Source organism: Schistocerca nitens, chromosome 11, assembly GCF_023898315.1.
Source record: "Schistocerca nitens isolate TAMUIC-IGC-003100 chromosome 11, iqSchNite1.1, whole genome shotgun sequence".
Taxonomy (NCBI): Eukaryota; Metazoa; Arthropoda; class Insecta; order Orthoptera; family Acrididae; genus Schistocerca; species Schistocerca nitens.
In genome coordinates this window covers 73,592,072-73,609,360 of record NC_064624.1, presented here as the reverse complement: position 1 = coordinate 73,609,360, position 17,289 = coordinate 73,592,072, and the positions used below count along the sequence as shown (strand labels likewise).

The following is a 17,289-nucleotide window of genomic DNA, read 5'->3' as shown; positions in this document are numbered from 1 at the left end:
GTCGGTAGCGCAGTCATTTCGTGATAATAAATTCTTGTGAACACAGCTGTCAGCCATCTACAATTATTACATTCCTCCCAAGCCTTTCTGCAATATCGCAGAAGAGACATGCAGCTTGTCATTGCTCTATTACATTATCTCATTCAAACTCAGTGAAGTGTTAATAATGGTGTCTCTCTTGCCTTAACGGCATTTTTGACGAACGTTCATTTACCACGTAAAACTGAAAGGTAAGTGACGCTTACGAATGTTGCAGCGTGTATGTAAGGCAGACCAGATTTGTATCCTCATAGTAATGCTTCTGGTGGTACGCTTATGCGACTGACGCGAAATTTGAATAGATATCGTATGTAATATGTAGAAACCCACCAACTAACTTTCATTTATGTCGCACAACCCCTTCTTGGTGTTGAGGTTTTTTTTTCGGTCAGTCTATTTAGGTTAATTAGAAGATGCCGACTGGATACTCCTTCATGTTGAAAAGACGTAATTTGACGAGCCCAGATGTCAACTTACACAATTTCTTTGGAAGCAAATTGTTAGAGTGGGTGTTAGTACTTGGAATGAATCATAACAGACCCCATTATAATTGTAATCAGATACTTAATGCACCAACACGACTGAACACCAGCTTCTGTGACACAAATGAAGTTTCATCTCTGAGCTATGTCAGTTGAATGAGAAGATCATTCTTAGGCGTTTTCTACCGTTTTCAGATATATAAACTGAGTCAGTCAACATTTTCCCTTATTGCCGCAGATGCTTCTCATCGTTGGTAGTTAACTGCAGCCACGTCACGGGATTAGGCAGACGGTTTCTAAAATTAGCCGGGCGCGATCTGTTTCTAACTTGCACCCATTTGTAAGATCTGACCACTTTGAAATTAAAACTGCTGTAGCACTAAAAGGACAATGGAGTGGACCTTATATGACACACAATTACTCACAGGTAAACATATCTGTTGAGTAAATAACACCATTAAGAGGTAGACATTACTTTTTCTGTAGACGGGTGATCATACTTAATATTTAGAGAAAGTATCATAAGTGTGAGTTGAATTCTTTACTTACCAAAATATTATGACACCATAAAAAGTAATTAAAAAGATGCAACTACATTTGAGTGATACATGTCTCGGAATTGTAACCTCAATCTGGAATTTTGAAAGTGAAACTGCTATATTCACTAAAACATGCCTAATTTTTCTTAAGATTAGCGAAATTCAAAGTAAAGATATTAAGAAATGGTGAAAAGCAACTATCATTAACTAAGTAATGACATTTTGTCAAATATTTTCCCATCAATTGTAAAAGAGTACAATAGTCTCCCTAGCCGGCCGGTGTGGCCGTGCGCTTCTAGGCGCTACAGTCTGGAACCGCGTGACCGCTATGGTCGCAGATTCGAATCCTGCCTCGGGCATGGATGTGTGAGATGTCCTTAGGTTAGTTAGGTTTAAGTAGTTCTAAGTTCTAGGTGACTGACGACCACAGATGTTAAGTCCCATAGGGCTCAGAGCCATTTGAACCAATAGTCTCCCTGTTTTCAAAAGAGAGTATTTCATAGCGGTAAAAAGCTAAATTATTAGGTATGGTTCAAATGGCTCTAAGCATATACGCCTTAACATCTGAGGTCATCAATCGCCTAGACTTAGAGCTACTTAAACCTAACTAACCTAAGGACATTACACACATCCATGCCTGAAGCAGGATTCGAACCGGCGACCGTAGCAGCAGCGCGGTTCCGGACTGAAGCGCCAAGAACGGCTCGGCCACAGCGACCGGGTATTAGGTATGAACAGAATGTCCGCTACCAGTAACTCAGATGTACTCGACAGTTTAACTAAAAGAAAACGTGTGTATTCCTTGCATTGTCGGGTATACAACAGATCGCTACAGTTTTTGTTTATGGCATCCAAACCACTGAAAAAAAATCATCTGACACATTATTAAATACTGATGGCTACGTAATATCTGACCCCCCATTCACAACCCCTTCCCCCGCCCTCCCACCTTAATATCCCGTTAGAGGAAGAGATCATGAATCAGCAAATTCGGGAGATGATGATATAACATACGAGAGTGAAGAGCCAATACATATCTACACATATTTCCACTGAATATGTAGCCAAGAGGCTTAGGTTTGTGTAGCTTGATCTAAAACTTCCCAGATCTGTTAAAGAAATTCTGGGAAAGTACGAAAAAATATACGAAGGACCTTCTTCCTATTCTCACCTGTTGTGGGTTTCTGTTCTTTATTTAACAAAGTTCGCAGGCATAGAGGTGGGTCAGAACTCTTGCAGAGAGCTAACATTACCAAAACGACAGTGTGACTCAGGTAAATCGGAAAGCATATTCGAGAACTGACAACTTATTTGAGGTAATGTGTGCCATTTCCTCATACCTCGTTCGTATGATACAAGTCAAAATAGGAAAAACAGAAAACAATACTTACCACGTGTTCAAATGCCATGTGAACGAACAGTTGTGAGATATGCGTCACACCGAGCGAGAGCAGCTGGACAGAGTCTCGCCAGTAATTGGAGAGATACTCCAGGAACACCAGTTTCTCAGCCTCGAGTTCTGGAGAATGAGACATGAAATACTAGTAAACAATTCAATGGGCCCGATTTTTGTAGCAGCACAACGTGCACTTCACCAGTTCAAAGAGTGTATGAACATAGATTTTACTTTTTGGAATTAGATCAATGTACGCTATTGGAAATAATGAGAGTATGGACACTTTGATAGAACATTACCAAACTCATACTCGAGTGATAGACCTAAATAGGACATCAGGCTGACAAAGAGTGGTCTGTAGTAAACATGTAATCGAGAGCTAATACACAGATGATATTAGTTTATCAGTGATATCATCCAGACACACTGCATTCCCCATCCCTCTCCAAACAATCAGAGCCTACTATTAAAATTAAAGGAGCTAATCAAAATCTCACCCAGTTTTTCTTGATACCCCACATCCCCTTTCCCCTACCCCACCACCTCATCATCCAATCATGGCCCAGTATTAGAATGAAACAGCCAATTAAAGTGCTAGGAGACAAAACTAACACAGCTCTGGCAGGGAGAAATTTAAAAACCAATCGGTCACAGTGTACTGTTAAAATTTAACAGTCTATCAAAATCCAAGAAGGTGAACTAACACAGTCTTGATTTGCACTCTTCACCAGTCCGTCTGCAGCCAATCACTGCAAACTATTAAACTGATATGTAAAATTATGTAATGTTCTAGCACAAAGATGAAATAATTTCCATAACATTTGCACACACACACACACACACACACACACACACACACACACACACACACACACGCACGCACACACACACATACACATGCTTATTCAGCGTAATATTTAAAAGATGCAAGAAAAGGCCCCGATTTGGATTTTTTTCCATGATATTTACATAAAATGGCGTACTGAACCATGCACACATGTGCATACGTGCATGTATGCATGCACACACATGCACACACACACACACACACACACACACACACACACACACACACACACACACACACACAAACAAACAAAGAAACAAACAAGAGCACACACACACACACACACACACACACACACACACACACACACACACATACTTTTTGATGAGGGCAGTGGTGCTCATTTGATGAAACTGTATTGAGTGGGATAATAATCACCATTGTAATGGGAAACCACTACCTCCCTGAGTGATCACGAAAAGACACCTATCACCATTTCAAAATGCAATGGGTCATCACTTCCACAAACAGAATGTGTCATAGTTTAAAAAACAGTATGGGTCACTGCATGGAGAGCTGCATCAAACCAGTCTCTGGACTGAAGACCACAACAAGAACAAACTAATGTTGCAACTTGAGGATGGTTAGTGTTTGGAGAAACGAAATGGAACACCAGTTAAAAGAATGTGGCATAGGTCGCTCTTTAAAAAAATTAAATGAGTCAACATTTAAAAAATGAAACAAGTGAGTATTTAAAGAAACAGAATGGTTCATTATTCAAAAGAAGAGTGTGGTCCACCATTTAAGAATATGGAGCTGTAAAGATTTATAAAAATGGAACAGATCACACTCTAAAGAAACTGACTGAGCCACCAGTAAAAAAATGTAATGTTTCACTTTTAATAAGAATAGAGCACATCACCTCTTAAAAAATGGAACCAATTACCATTTAGAAAAAAGGAATGTTTCAGTGTTTATAAAAATGGGATGATGAGAATTTATCAGAACAAAACATGTCCCTGGTTAATGAGACACAATGGGTCATCATTTAAAAAAGTAACATGTTAGGATGTATAAAAACGGAAAGGATTACTGTTTCAAGAAACTGAATGAGTCACCATTTAGAAAAGGGCAAAGGTGGGCAACAGTTTATAGAAATTGAATTGGTCAACATTTCTAAAAACGAAATTGGGCACCATTTAAAAAAATGGAATGTGTCACCATTAAAACTGGGCCAAGTTGCCATTTGTAAAAAATGCTACTGGTTAGCATTTAACAAATTGGAATGAGTCTCCATTTATAAAAACAGAAGAGGTCACTATTTATAAAAATCGAACAGGTTATCATTTAAAGAAAACATAAGTTTCACTATTTAAAGAAATGGAATAGTCACGAAGGGTGCCACAAACTATAACAAATTACTCTACAACTTTAAAAAACCATTACAAAAATATACCAACTTGTCCCAGATACTTTTAAAAGTTACGGCAATATTGTGACAAATTGATCCCCAAATTATAAAACCTTGCCCTGAAACTGTACCAAAGATCCCTAAAAACTGTAAGAAACTGTTCTCTACCTTACAACAACACTGTTCAAATTGGCCTCAACAACGCAACACATTTCCTCAAAATTGTGAAGTACAATTTGATGTGGTAAGTTAAGCTATCGGTGTGTATGTAGCACAGTGTTACATGTTTTTTCATAAACTTCATTAATATGTACCCATGGTGAAAGTTGGTATGTAGCATTTTCGAAGTATCCAGAATGGCTATTTCCACTGTGAATGATTTATGGAAGACTACATTAAACCTGTCCAATTCAATCATGACTAAATTTTCTTGAAAACTAACGTCCCTTAGATTTAACTTGTCTATCCCAACTCTATCTACCCAGGGGTAGTATATGGATATTTAATATTACTAATATTATTACTTTTCTAAAGCATATGTGTTAAAATATTTGTGTTAGGCTCAGATACGCTAATTCATATCTCAAATTTTGTTATTTATTGTATGTAGATCACATATTAAAAACAAACAGAAAATAAATAAATATCTAAAAACATTGTCTTTCATATCACATAAGATCGAAAGTAATGTTTAGCTTTCTTATTATAGGATGGTGGTGGCACTTTTCCGAACATAAGAGCACATCCAAATGCAAATGATGAAGTAAATACTTTAGCAATATTCAAGATCCAGTCCTAAATCGTACACTATGTTGGAATCGTCTGGTACGTTTTCAATCACGATATTCGTACTCTACGGAGGTAGCTACTCAATACCAGACACAATAAGGTACTGCAACATGTAGGGGATATTCCAGTAAATTCGATTCATTGATCACATATTCATATAGAAAATTACCCTTGTGATTAACTATTTCAGAGTCTCGACAGTCTCGATCATTGGGAAAATATGGTCACATTGAGTTCATCTGATTCAGGTCAGAGGCTCACATTTCAACCAATCATATCAACAAATTTAGTGAACTGATATGTCAGAAATTTACGTTGCAGTACCACTTTTGGTGCAATGTAGCAATTCTATTCGTAAAAGATATATATTTCTCCGTATACAAAAGCAGAAGAGAAACATGAGCTGGATTTAAAATTAACCTCTTTGTAGCCATCAGTTGTCTTTTCCTCACAAGTGTTCGTGATCAAGAAATGCCTGTTACAACTGCTCAGATTATGGAATGTGACGGGCACTGTATACTGAGACCTGTAATTCACATTGCAACTTGCATGTGATGCAAATCGGTATGCACCAGGGAGGTGGTGACAATTTTCATCACCTTCGTCAAACAGCTCCAGGCAAATACACAGACCTCTGACGAGTGAACAGCAATTCTTCTTCAGAGCTCATTTCCATCCTTTTGTTTTGTAATAAATTCTTACTCTCGGCGATTGCACGGAGCTCTTCAGTGAACCATTATGCAATCGCTGTCTCAACACAATTTAAATTCGGAATAATCCTGGTCATAGCTGCAGTGAATGTAGTAGGCAATGCTGAATGAGTTTTGCAAGTGTTCTGATCCGAATATGAATCAGAGTAAGTGCTATGACTACAAGCAGTAACTAGTTCTAACTTGCATGCCATTCCAGCATAAATTACAAGATGTAGTTCCAGTTTGTTGCTTCACTTTGTAAATTTTACAAACTAATTTTTGCCAGCACGAAATATGCTGCTGACCATTTAACTAAATTTGCATCTGACTTTTCCTGGGAATGATAACAGCACAGGCACATACTACAGTTCAAGTCTAATAAGCAGTAAAATGTGCTCTGCTAATCTTGGTAAATTTATGTATGACATTTATTTATATCAGTAAACTACAGCAGTAATAGATTCACATGCTTGTCACGATGGTATTGTATGATAAGAAACAGTACAATTCGAAATTTTTGATCCTCTCTTCTGTAGTCATCCATTCATAAACTGAATAGTGGATGTGGTAGACATTTTCAGAGTCGTATTCACTGTGTACTTCGAAAATGTGAACATATCTCAGCTTTTCAGGAAATGATACCTTGGCCAAATTTAATTTCTTTCCATATAAAATACATTTATTCATAAGTACCATATGTTGATTAACAGGATACAATGCTGCTAGAACTGACCACTTGAAACAGGCATTGTTCTGGGACTGGACAGTTGTTATTGCACAGTTATCTGCTATCATTGTAGGCAGTTTCGTGTATATTTCTGCATACACTTTCTTATTTTCATTTACCTTGACATGCTATTGAACTACAGAATCCGCTGTAAAAATGTACACAACCTTTAAGAAACTAAAAGTATTACTTATGTGTTTATTTCGCATTCCATAATTGATCACACATGTTGTACAACCTTCAGTTTAGCACATGATTCCTTTAAATGTTAAAAATGTTCACCGTTGGCATCTACACACATAACAGATCGACGAGCGGTCGCCGCAACTACGTCAGTCAGTGTTAGAGTGGAGATAGCTGCACAAGTCGCTGGAATCTCCTGGCGAAGTTCCTCCAGCGTGCGTGGCTTATGTCGATAGACGCTATGTTTCACATCCTCCCCCCCCCCCCCAAACAAAAGTCCAAAGGTGTGAGATCTGGCGACAGTGGAGGGAACTCAATGGGCCCTCTTCGTCCAATCCAGTGCCCCGGAAAATGGTCATCCAGCAATGCTCCTATGGCTAGGTGGTAGTGTGGTGGCGCCCCGTCCTATTGGTAGAAGACCTCTTAGTCAGCTCCATAAAGCACACGTATACCTGGCAAAACTGATGTGCGTAACATGCCCAGGTACACTTCTCCAGTGACAGTAGCATCAAAGAAAAAGTGTCCTAACAGGCCCCTAGATGAACCCACACATGAACTCTTGGTAGATTGACCGTTTTATCCACATAAACATGAGTATTTTACAATGCCCAGTACACACTGTTGTCTCTTGTTCACGGTTCCCTTAAGTTTACATTGTGCCTCATCACTCCACACTACCTCCATCACAAATTGTTCCTCATCAGTTTGCTGATACCATTCACAAAATTGCATTCCGCGATCGGGATCGTCTTCATTAATCGGGTTCAGTAATCTTCGAATGTAAACTTTCCACTTTGCAGCTTTCAGAATTCATCGTAAACTTGCACTGCTAACCCTCACATCACATGCAGACTTCTGTGGAGAAATAACGAACGTTTCCAACACAAGAGCCGACGAAGCAGGACTTGTAGCTGTACTCTGTCTTCCTGATCTTCCTTTCTGAACATCACAAATCGTTCCATGCAATTCAAACGTGTCAATGATGCGCTTGTTAGGCGGGTTGGCGGTTTTGTTTCAAACTCCCGCCTCCATTGACGTTGCAATTCAACGGCATTATCAAACCTGAAAAACCACTTCACAGCACATTTTCGTTGCTCAAATGTCCAACCATCGTGTTTTCTCAATACCGAGAAGAAAGTACTTACACCTGTTGACCCAGAGACCATACCTCAACACACTCGTAACTCGAATCGAATGATAATATCGATATCTAAATAGAGGCTGACAAAGAACGTATACATATCTCTGGCGTTCGTCAAGGCCTGTCTAGAGTCTCTTTACCATAAAGTCTCCAGTTTCCTTATCAGCTTGTGACTGACATTAATCAGGTAACAACCATCACTAATTTTGGATGGTATTAAAGTCGCGTTTTTGGTACTGAGATACAGCTTTCTTCACCAGATGTCTGCAAAGGAAAGTTTCAGACTGACGAAAAACTGAGTTGAAAGTGTTGATTAATCAGACGAACTCTGCTTTCAAAAACGTGATAACAGGCACCTAAGAAAGTCGTAAGTTCCTTAAAACGAAGCCTGTGTTCTACCACTCCCCTACATATTCAGCTTCTAAACGCAGACTCTACAACAAGTCATTTGAGGTCATTGAATTTAATGCCAACAACAACAAGAGAAATAGGAAAGATAGCTGATGGAAGCTTTCTTTACTGCTAAGGATATAAAATTCCTTTGAAAACCGACAACGAGGGAACACAGGCGAATATTAATGGAATGCAGTTCATTCATGGTCACCTATGTAGAGAAGTCATTGCTCATTCACCCAGATTGTTCAGAAACCTGACTGAAAATCTCACCCTCTGAAATTCATTGTGGGTGTCGAATATCATGTGGTTTGCATGTAACTAAGTGTTCACGTTCTGATCCAGTTCACAACGATTACTTTTAAAATTGTGCACAGAATCCTGCCTCCTTCTCAAAGGGTGGAGATGACGTGACAGCACACGTACTTTCTTGGAAATGAGGAAGAGAAGGACTCTTCTGTCGGGATAGGCTTGGTGGCAAAACTCGAGATAGGAACGCGCATATGCAGTCCCTGATTCAGCAATAATCTACGCTTTAATTAAGGAATTTTGGGAAACTCCTCACTACAAGTTACAGAAGGGTTTGACGTCATAGCTGCCAACATCATTTCAGCTTCTCTAAAACGGGGGTATCTAAGTCTTGCAAATAAATGCTTCGATTACTCTAATGTTTTATATTTTTTTATTTGTATCTGTATTTCACTGATTACTCTTCCATTTCTTTGTTTCAATATTGCAGTTTCTGCTAGTAGTTGGAGTGAGAGCACAGTCGTTCCGCCAAAATTCGACACAAGCGGTAACGCACAACAAAATAAATAAAAAGTAGGAAGTCTTCCCTTGCGTATGCATTCCTTTATGCAGAGACCAGTAATACATGTTTCTCATCTATGAAATCACTAAGACATGTTTTTTTTTTCATTCAGTGTACAGTACCTACAGGGAATATGTGGTTTAATACCCTCCTCCTCATCGAGCAGAAGAAAACTCGCAGTCAGCTGTTGCAGCTGAGGGTCTTGAGTTGTAGAAGACCTATGCAGGCTGAACATCACCGATTAACCTAACACTTTTAAAAAAAATGAGTGTACCTCTGTTACTGAATGTATCGAATTTTGGGTGAATGAGCAACTAATTATGTCGGTAGGTGAACATGAATGAACTGCATTCCACTAGTATTCGCTTGTGTTCCCCTCGTTGTCGGATTTTAAAGGAATTTTATATCCTTATCAGTACAGGAAGCTTTCATGAGCTACCTTTCCTATTTGACACAGACTGTCAAAGCACTCAAAGTTTTCAACTGGAGACATGCGTATTAGCACAATATTTCTATTTTAGAACGAAAAGACCCTTGACTTTCATTGAAAGTTGACAAGGGTAAAGATGTATCTGATATGCTGATTAAAAACACATGAAAAACCTGTTCACTCTTACGTTATGATATCTGTAATCACACAGTTTATGTTTCTCTAGAGATTTTTTGATGATTAATGATCTGTATAACGGATTTTATCAATCAGCTTATGTGACAGGTTGTATGTTCATATCAGATTCCATTTTCTTCATGTTATCTTCCATACACGTAAAATCCTTGAAGTGCTACAGAAGAAACTATTTTCTGCTATTGAAATGCAGGAAATTAATCCCACTGTTGAAAAATTCCATTGTTCTGGCTATATATTGCAATACATCAACCGATGTTTGTTCAAAGTTGTGGACTCATGCTATTGCTGCAGTTCAGTGTTAGTGCATTTTATCCACACTTTTCCTACCTACATACAGATTCAGACACGAAATTAACCTCCATTGTGCTCACTTAGTCTAAAAGAGCGCAAAACATAATCCATGGAAGTTCTGTGCCATGGCTCAAATCTATAGTGTGCCAGTCACTTGCATCAGAGAAAAACAAAAACTCATCGTTCATAAGCTTTGCTAGTATTCTGTTCCATCCCCCCCCCCCCCAGTGTAAACACTTGTACCATGCTGTTAGTTGTCTGCATGTTCTCTCCAGCTGAATGTTTAGAATAGTTCGTTACAATTATTGCTTCAAGTTTAAGATGGATCGTTTGCAGAACATTCCAGTGGTTAAGACAGGCATCATGCAAAATGTGTGGACTGATCTCACGTAAATTTGGCACCTGAACCATACTGAGAGAGCGTTCAGCTGGAGTACCACCTTTTTACAGGAGAGATCTGTGGGCATTGCAAAGCCATGCGTGGCATGATCAAGATTATTATACGTTCCTTGCAGAGCAGAAAAAAAACCTTTTGTCGCAAAATTTTTTTTACCACAGTGAAGATGGCAGAGATATGCCAGATCTGCTTATATGCCGCCTAAGACTAAGTTTTCGGGATATCCCGGGCCTTCGGTAATACAGGGTGATTTAAAAAGAATACCACAACTTTAGGAATTTAAAACTCTGCAACGACAAAAGGCAGAGCTAAGCACTGTCTGTCGGCGAATTAAGGGAGCTATAAAGTTTTATTTAGTTGTACATTTGTTCGCTTGAGGCGCTGTTGACTAGGCGTCAGCGTCAGTTGATGCTAAGATGGCCTCCAAGAAGCCCTGATCTTACCCCCTGCGATTTTTTCTTATGGGGGTATGTTAAGGATATGATGTTTCGGCCACCTCTCCCAGCCACCATTCATGATTTGAAACGAGAAATAACAGCAGCTATCCAAACTGTTACGCCTGATATGCTACAGAGAGTGTGGAACGAGTTGGAGTATCGGGTTGATATTGCTCGAGTGTCTGGAGGGGGCCATATTGAACATCTCTGAACTTGTTTTTGAGTGAAAAAAAAACCTTTTTAAATACTCTTTGTAATGATGTATAACAGAAGGTTATATTATGTTTCTTTCATTAAATACACATTTTTAAAGTTGTGGTATTTTTTTTGAATCACCCTGTATTCTTCGGAAATGTCGAAAACGAAATATGTAGCTTGTGTCGACAGCAACATAAAACTTGCTGACTAACACGCACTTCTCAGGTGACTCAGCGTGATGACGCCTTATAAAAGCTGGAAGACTCGCTGCACAAACTTTTAGTTGACACTGTACCATAATAATGTCACTGTCATCATAGTAGTCGCTGTCATCGCAAACTGTGGAGTATAAAATGCACTGCGTCATAGGATCTGTATGTTTTTCATGTTGTAGTACAGGAACTCAGGGATTCCACGTCCAGTAAGTCGAAGGGTATGGGTGAGAGTGGTAGCCCAGAACGCAGTGTAGCGGCGTGTTTACACCTGTGGGCGCCTCCAGAACTGCGGCTGTAGCTCGCCGCAGATGCAAGTAGAGGTGCCCAGTGTGAACGCAGGTGTGAATGAAATCACTCCTGTTGCAGGAAAGGCAGACACATTCACGCTCTCTACTTGCGTGTGGGGTAAGCACAGCCGCGCAGCGACTATACGCACATGTGTAAACGCTCCTTGAGTATGCCGACGCTATGCAATGGCGACGCCATTTGATACTGAGTGTGAGAGGCACGAAATTCCAGGCCGCGGTGCCAGTTCGTCTGAAAGAGTGCAGGATATATCTGCCGTCAAAGTTCTCGACTATTAGTCGTGCTGGACTTAACTTTCTGAGCAGTTACGCCACGTGCATGATACATTTCGAAAGCGTGAGTAACACAGGCACAATTTATTTCGAAAATTTTGTTGTGTCATTGTGTCTATTGTTTACATAAAAATGTTACTTTATGTAAATAAACTATCACGCGGTGGAGGAATATAAATATTAATATCGGAGCTATAAAAGAAGTTTCTTGTGGTTCCTTGTTTACTCTGAAATAGTGTTTAATAAAATACTTCCTCTGAAACTTTTATAAAAGTTCAGAGGAAGTACTTTACAGTTTCTGAACATTTTCTTGTTTTCTAAGTGTATGATACGTACAATTATATATTTTACATCGAAATTATTCTGTTCCAGTAAAACAAGCCAGTTCATTCTTACCTTAAGAATATATTATTCATAATGTACCTATAGAGTTAGTTTATAAAATGCGATTCAATGCCATTTAGAATTTATGAAAGCAGATGGAGCAGTCGAAACTGGGACGTCTAATGCAGTTGTCTCTAATATTTACTCAAACTGAAAAACATATAGTTTGCAGTAGATGATGTTCTAAACAAAGTGAGTGACAAAGGGTACATTCATAATTTTACACTGTGTCTTACACGATGACAAGACAAATTTTCATGCCAAAATATTTATAATAAAATTTATATACGTATGGCTTTTGGTTTTTCTTTCATCCCCTGTGTAACACTTGTGTGAATAAATTTGTACACAAATGTATGTGAGATGAAATTTAATAATGAGGCAGAAGTGGAAAGAGAGATTGGAAATATTTGTGATATGGAATTTAAATGATGAGGAAGTACAGTGTCTATAGCAGTCGTACATTACACAATGTGTGTGTGTGTGTGTGTGTGTGTCTGTGTGTTCGTGCATTACAGTGATTAGATACAGAGATATGTATGTGTACGCAAATACTGCAGAACTGGAGCCATTTTCACATCTCATTTTAATATATGACAGGGATTGGCTGAAGAGAGGGGGGGGGGGGGGAGTGTGAGTGGGTGGTGTACAAACCACAAGTGGGCTAATTTCACCATCTTAGATTTCAATTGGCTGTTTCATTTTAATAGTAAGCTGTGGTTGACTGGGAAAAGGGAGGGAGAGGGAAAATGAGTTATGAGGTGCAAAGCACAATTGGATTTGATCTTCCATGTTGGATTTTGGTGGGCTGTTTCACTTCAATGCTAGGCTGTGATTGGTTGGAGAAGGGAGGTGGAGTTAGTGTGGCTTCAGGTCACTGACAAGCTTGATGATGACGTTGATAAGCCAGTGCTATCTTGACAAAGTCATGCATTCAAGGTCATTTCATAGAACCATGTGTGTAGGCAACTTGGACTAACATTTACATTTGTTAGGGTCTTTTAAGTGCATATAGATCCAGAGTCACAACAGATATACGGGTCTCGAGCTAATTATGAGTGAGTGTACAAGATACACGTGAAAAATTCCAATTTCCTATGCTCAGATCACATGGATTCCGCCAGACAGGTGATGTCATTTCCACACGATCCACTTGCTTCATGGGTTTTATAGTCACTCATGTCCACAACAGCTCTCCTTATACAGGTATATGAGACAGCTTTCATTTTTCCATAACTGCAATACCAGATCAGATATGTACAGCAGTTTGCATATTGGTTGTACCCTTGGACAACACTATATCTTTCTCCATCTCATTCTCCATTTCAGCTGTACGGCTGTGGAACAAACTTTCATGCGAATTACGTCTTATCCAAAACGGATCTGCATACAAGACGGGATTAACGGTTTACCAGTTATCATCAGCTTATCATCCCCTTCAGCATATCCCATTTACCTTGCTTCCATCAGGCAGTGAGCTAGTATTTCCTCTTTATTGTCAACACTATCAACATAGTCCTCACTCCTGTCTATTTCTGTTTTCTACCTTCCATTCCATCTACTAATAACACGCTAACCTTTCTTGCCATTCCTGTGTCCAGGGAACTTCTGTCCCACAATATTCCTTTTGCACTGATGCCATACATATCTGTTGCCAGTCATTACCCAGTTTCGATAAGGACATAAAAAGGGAAGGATAACGCAAATCTTAAATGGCAGCTATCCATTACTATATCTCCCATTACTGTTAACATTATTCTCGTTATCAGTGGTATTATTATCATCATGTACCTCTCATGTGCTATGTGTATTGTAATGTTGTGTCACTAAAACCGTCAGCTTAGATGTTAGAAAATGCATGAATGGCGTAATCTTATCAGGTGAAATAAATGTGTGGATAAATAAATAAATAAAATGTATTTAAATTCGCTATGGATTTAACGTTTGTGAAATTATATGTAAGGACATGTCGCCTAATCTTACTTTCTTTCAATTCTTGTCGTCTGTTCTGATGGTGTTTACGTTGTTTAGCAGATCCTTGTTCCTTGCTAAAATGTGTGTGCCAGCAGGTCTCGATAAATTTCCAGATGGGCCAAGCAGGGCACAAGATGGCCTAAAAACCTTTACAAATTTACGGTGAAGCGTACAGGACCTTTCTGCATCATTGGTATCACCAGAACGACATTGGACGAGAGTCTTAAACTATCATGTGTTAGACCTTTGTGGAAAAGTTACTTGTAGTCTAGACCACATCACGTTGTGTAGTAATATTTAATTCTGGACGTGTTCCAGACCTTCATGTTGAGTATACTGTGGACACTCCCATCTTCCAAACCATCAGTCATGTTCTCATGACTGAATAGATATGTTAATGCCTTGACAATCACTCAGATGTACTTAGACACCTTGACTGGCCCCCACATCATGTGATATTAATGTCACAGAAAATGCCAGAGACCAGTGTGTGAATTGTAGCATTCAACATCCGTGCAATTTGGTAGCTTTGTGGGATCTGATGAGTGGCTTCAGCTGGATGTGATATAGCTGGATGGCTTTGTGAACCCTCTGCCTCCCCATACACTGTGTTGTGATGTCGGTGTGGTCTCTCACCTACGGGGGTTCACATTTTTTCTCTAGTATACTTATTTGACATCAATTACAGTTTTTCTTCAATATTTATGGTAAGCAATATTATCAAGCATAAAAGGTACCTTGTGTGCTACCCAGTTATCATCAAATATTGCTTTCTTCGTGCAGTGTGGTTATTATTTAGTTCTAAGTTCACTTTTTCTGTGTACACACAGTTATCTGCTCTGACACCACCACATCATCTACATGTTCACCACCTTAGATGAGATTTTCTTGATAGCATACTTCCAAACAAACTACTCACCAGTTTTGTTCAAGTACTGGTAACTCCGAAAAAAATGCCTGTTGTATGTGTAGGCAAGGTCACTCCTGGAGACTATGGCCTGCGTGATGCGACGAGCAGCCTGGAGTAACTGGGAGAGCAGAGGCTGCCTCCGATGATCGGTTGACAACGTCTCCAGGTTCCATTCCACGTCGTTGAACCTTTCAAAATATAATGGAGTTAACTGACGTAATAAATAATATTCTGAAATTTTATTTTTCGCCAGAACAGACTGTAATTGTACTCTCTCAAAATTTTACATTTCCATATGACAGAGGTGACCAGGTCATATGTCGTTAGAGACCAATCAAGGTATCAGACTGAGTTATTCCAGCCTAAACTGTGAGAGATATGTGAGTCTTTAGTAAACTGAGCGGTCTCTGTTGAAATACAAGAATGCCTGTGCACACATTCATCTAAAACTATGACAGGACATGGAATGTGCTCTGCTGCAGAAGGATCAGTACTGCAGTATGGCTTTAGGGAACAAACACAGTGTATTCACGGTCAATATTTGAGTTCGATGAAGCAGACTTTGGTACTCAGTGTCACTTGATGCAAGTCGTTCAGACCTTCAGAAACATGGTGTAGGCAGTTCTTCACAACATGTCTCACACTCTGCTCCTCTACGCCACTGTCGCACCCAGCACTTTCATTATATATCCCACTTCCTCAGGATATGGCCACTTTCTCCTTGTGCCGTTTGAATACGATGGAGTCCTGAGCTTTCGTGATGAGGAAGAGCAAACACAGAGTTTTCGTCAGTTAGGCGATTCTAAAACGCGACATTTAGAATTGTCAAGGGAGCTAATCGGTGCCTCAGCCAACCTGCCCAGTGACAGCTTCGTTCAGTGCTGGATAAATGACAGCGATAGGCGTAATGATATGTACTGCTACGGAACAATTTAGACATGGAAATAGCATTCTGGCGCATAATTTAAGAATCCACAGCCAGGTTTTAGGCGTCAAGTGTAAGATACAGAATAATTACACTCTTCCAGTGTCTACCATTATTTTAGCTAACATGTCCTTTGCAGAACAACAGTACACAGTTTAGATGTGGTAATATACGTGTGAGTGTGGATACGTTGTGTGTGTGTGTGTGTGTGTGTGTGTGTGTGTGTGTGTGTGACACAACATCTCGCCCCTACATCTAAGCAATCCCAGGTGTGTCATATTTAACTGTGTGTTTACCGACATGACGGTTAAATTTCTATGAAAGTGTTCCAAAGAGTTGGTAGTTATACTATTAAGAGAAGCTTTCTAGTTGGAACAAATTCGAGGTCGAAATTAAAAAACAATTTTGTAACGATTAGCAACAAGTCTGCTACATGCAGAATGTTTTCCTCCCATGCTACACTGTGAATATGGATATGCGAGAAACTAACAAAATCTCACACTGGATGAGGCGTTTCACAGAAGACAGTTGTCAAATTCTACAGATAATGGATGTAACGGTACATCAGGGAAATACAAGAGGAAAGAGTTAGATGAAAGGAGTAATGTAACACACGCTCCCATGGCTGTCGTTCCTTACAGTGGCTCACATAGTATCTAATAGTTGAATAGAGAGCAGGAAAGTGATACTGAGATCTGGTTCTGGCTCCGGTCTTCACGAATCGCAGGTAACCAGATGCTGGATCACTGCAGATACAGTTCAGAATAGTTAGCCGGAGGTGTTATGGCTCAGGTCTTGGGACACGATGCAGTTAGGGAGACCTGTGAAGTGTGAAGGCGAGATGTCCACTGCATGCATGGAGACGTCCACAAGAAAGCATTACAGTTTCTGTCAGGCAAAGTTTACAACAGGTTCCAGCTCTTTCAGAGCTGAGATGTCAGCCAGTCGCAGGTGTCAATGCT

The 17,289-nt window shown here is 39.6% G+C and overlaps 1 protein-coding gene across 1 annotated transcript in view; it reads right to left on the bottom strand.

Moving 5' to 3' along the window:
* LOC126212659 (uncharacterized) overlaps positions 1 to 17,289 on the bottom strand; it is a 140,709-nt gene that overhangs the window by 70,552 nt on the left and 52,868 nt on the right. Inside the window, exons 3-4 of the mRNA XM_049940082.1 lie at positions 15,412 to 15,590; positions 2,452 to 2,579 (exon numbers count right to left, since the gene is read on the bottom strand). Coding sequence (XP_049796039.1) covers positions 2,452 to 2,579; positions 15,412 to 15,590 — 307 coding nt within the window. The remainder of the gene's footprint in view (positions 1 to 2,451; positions 2,580 to 15,411; positions 15,591 to 17,289) is intronic.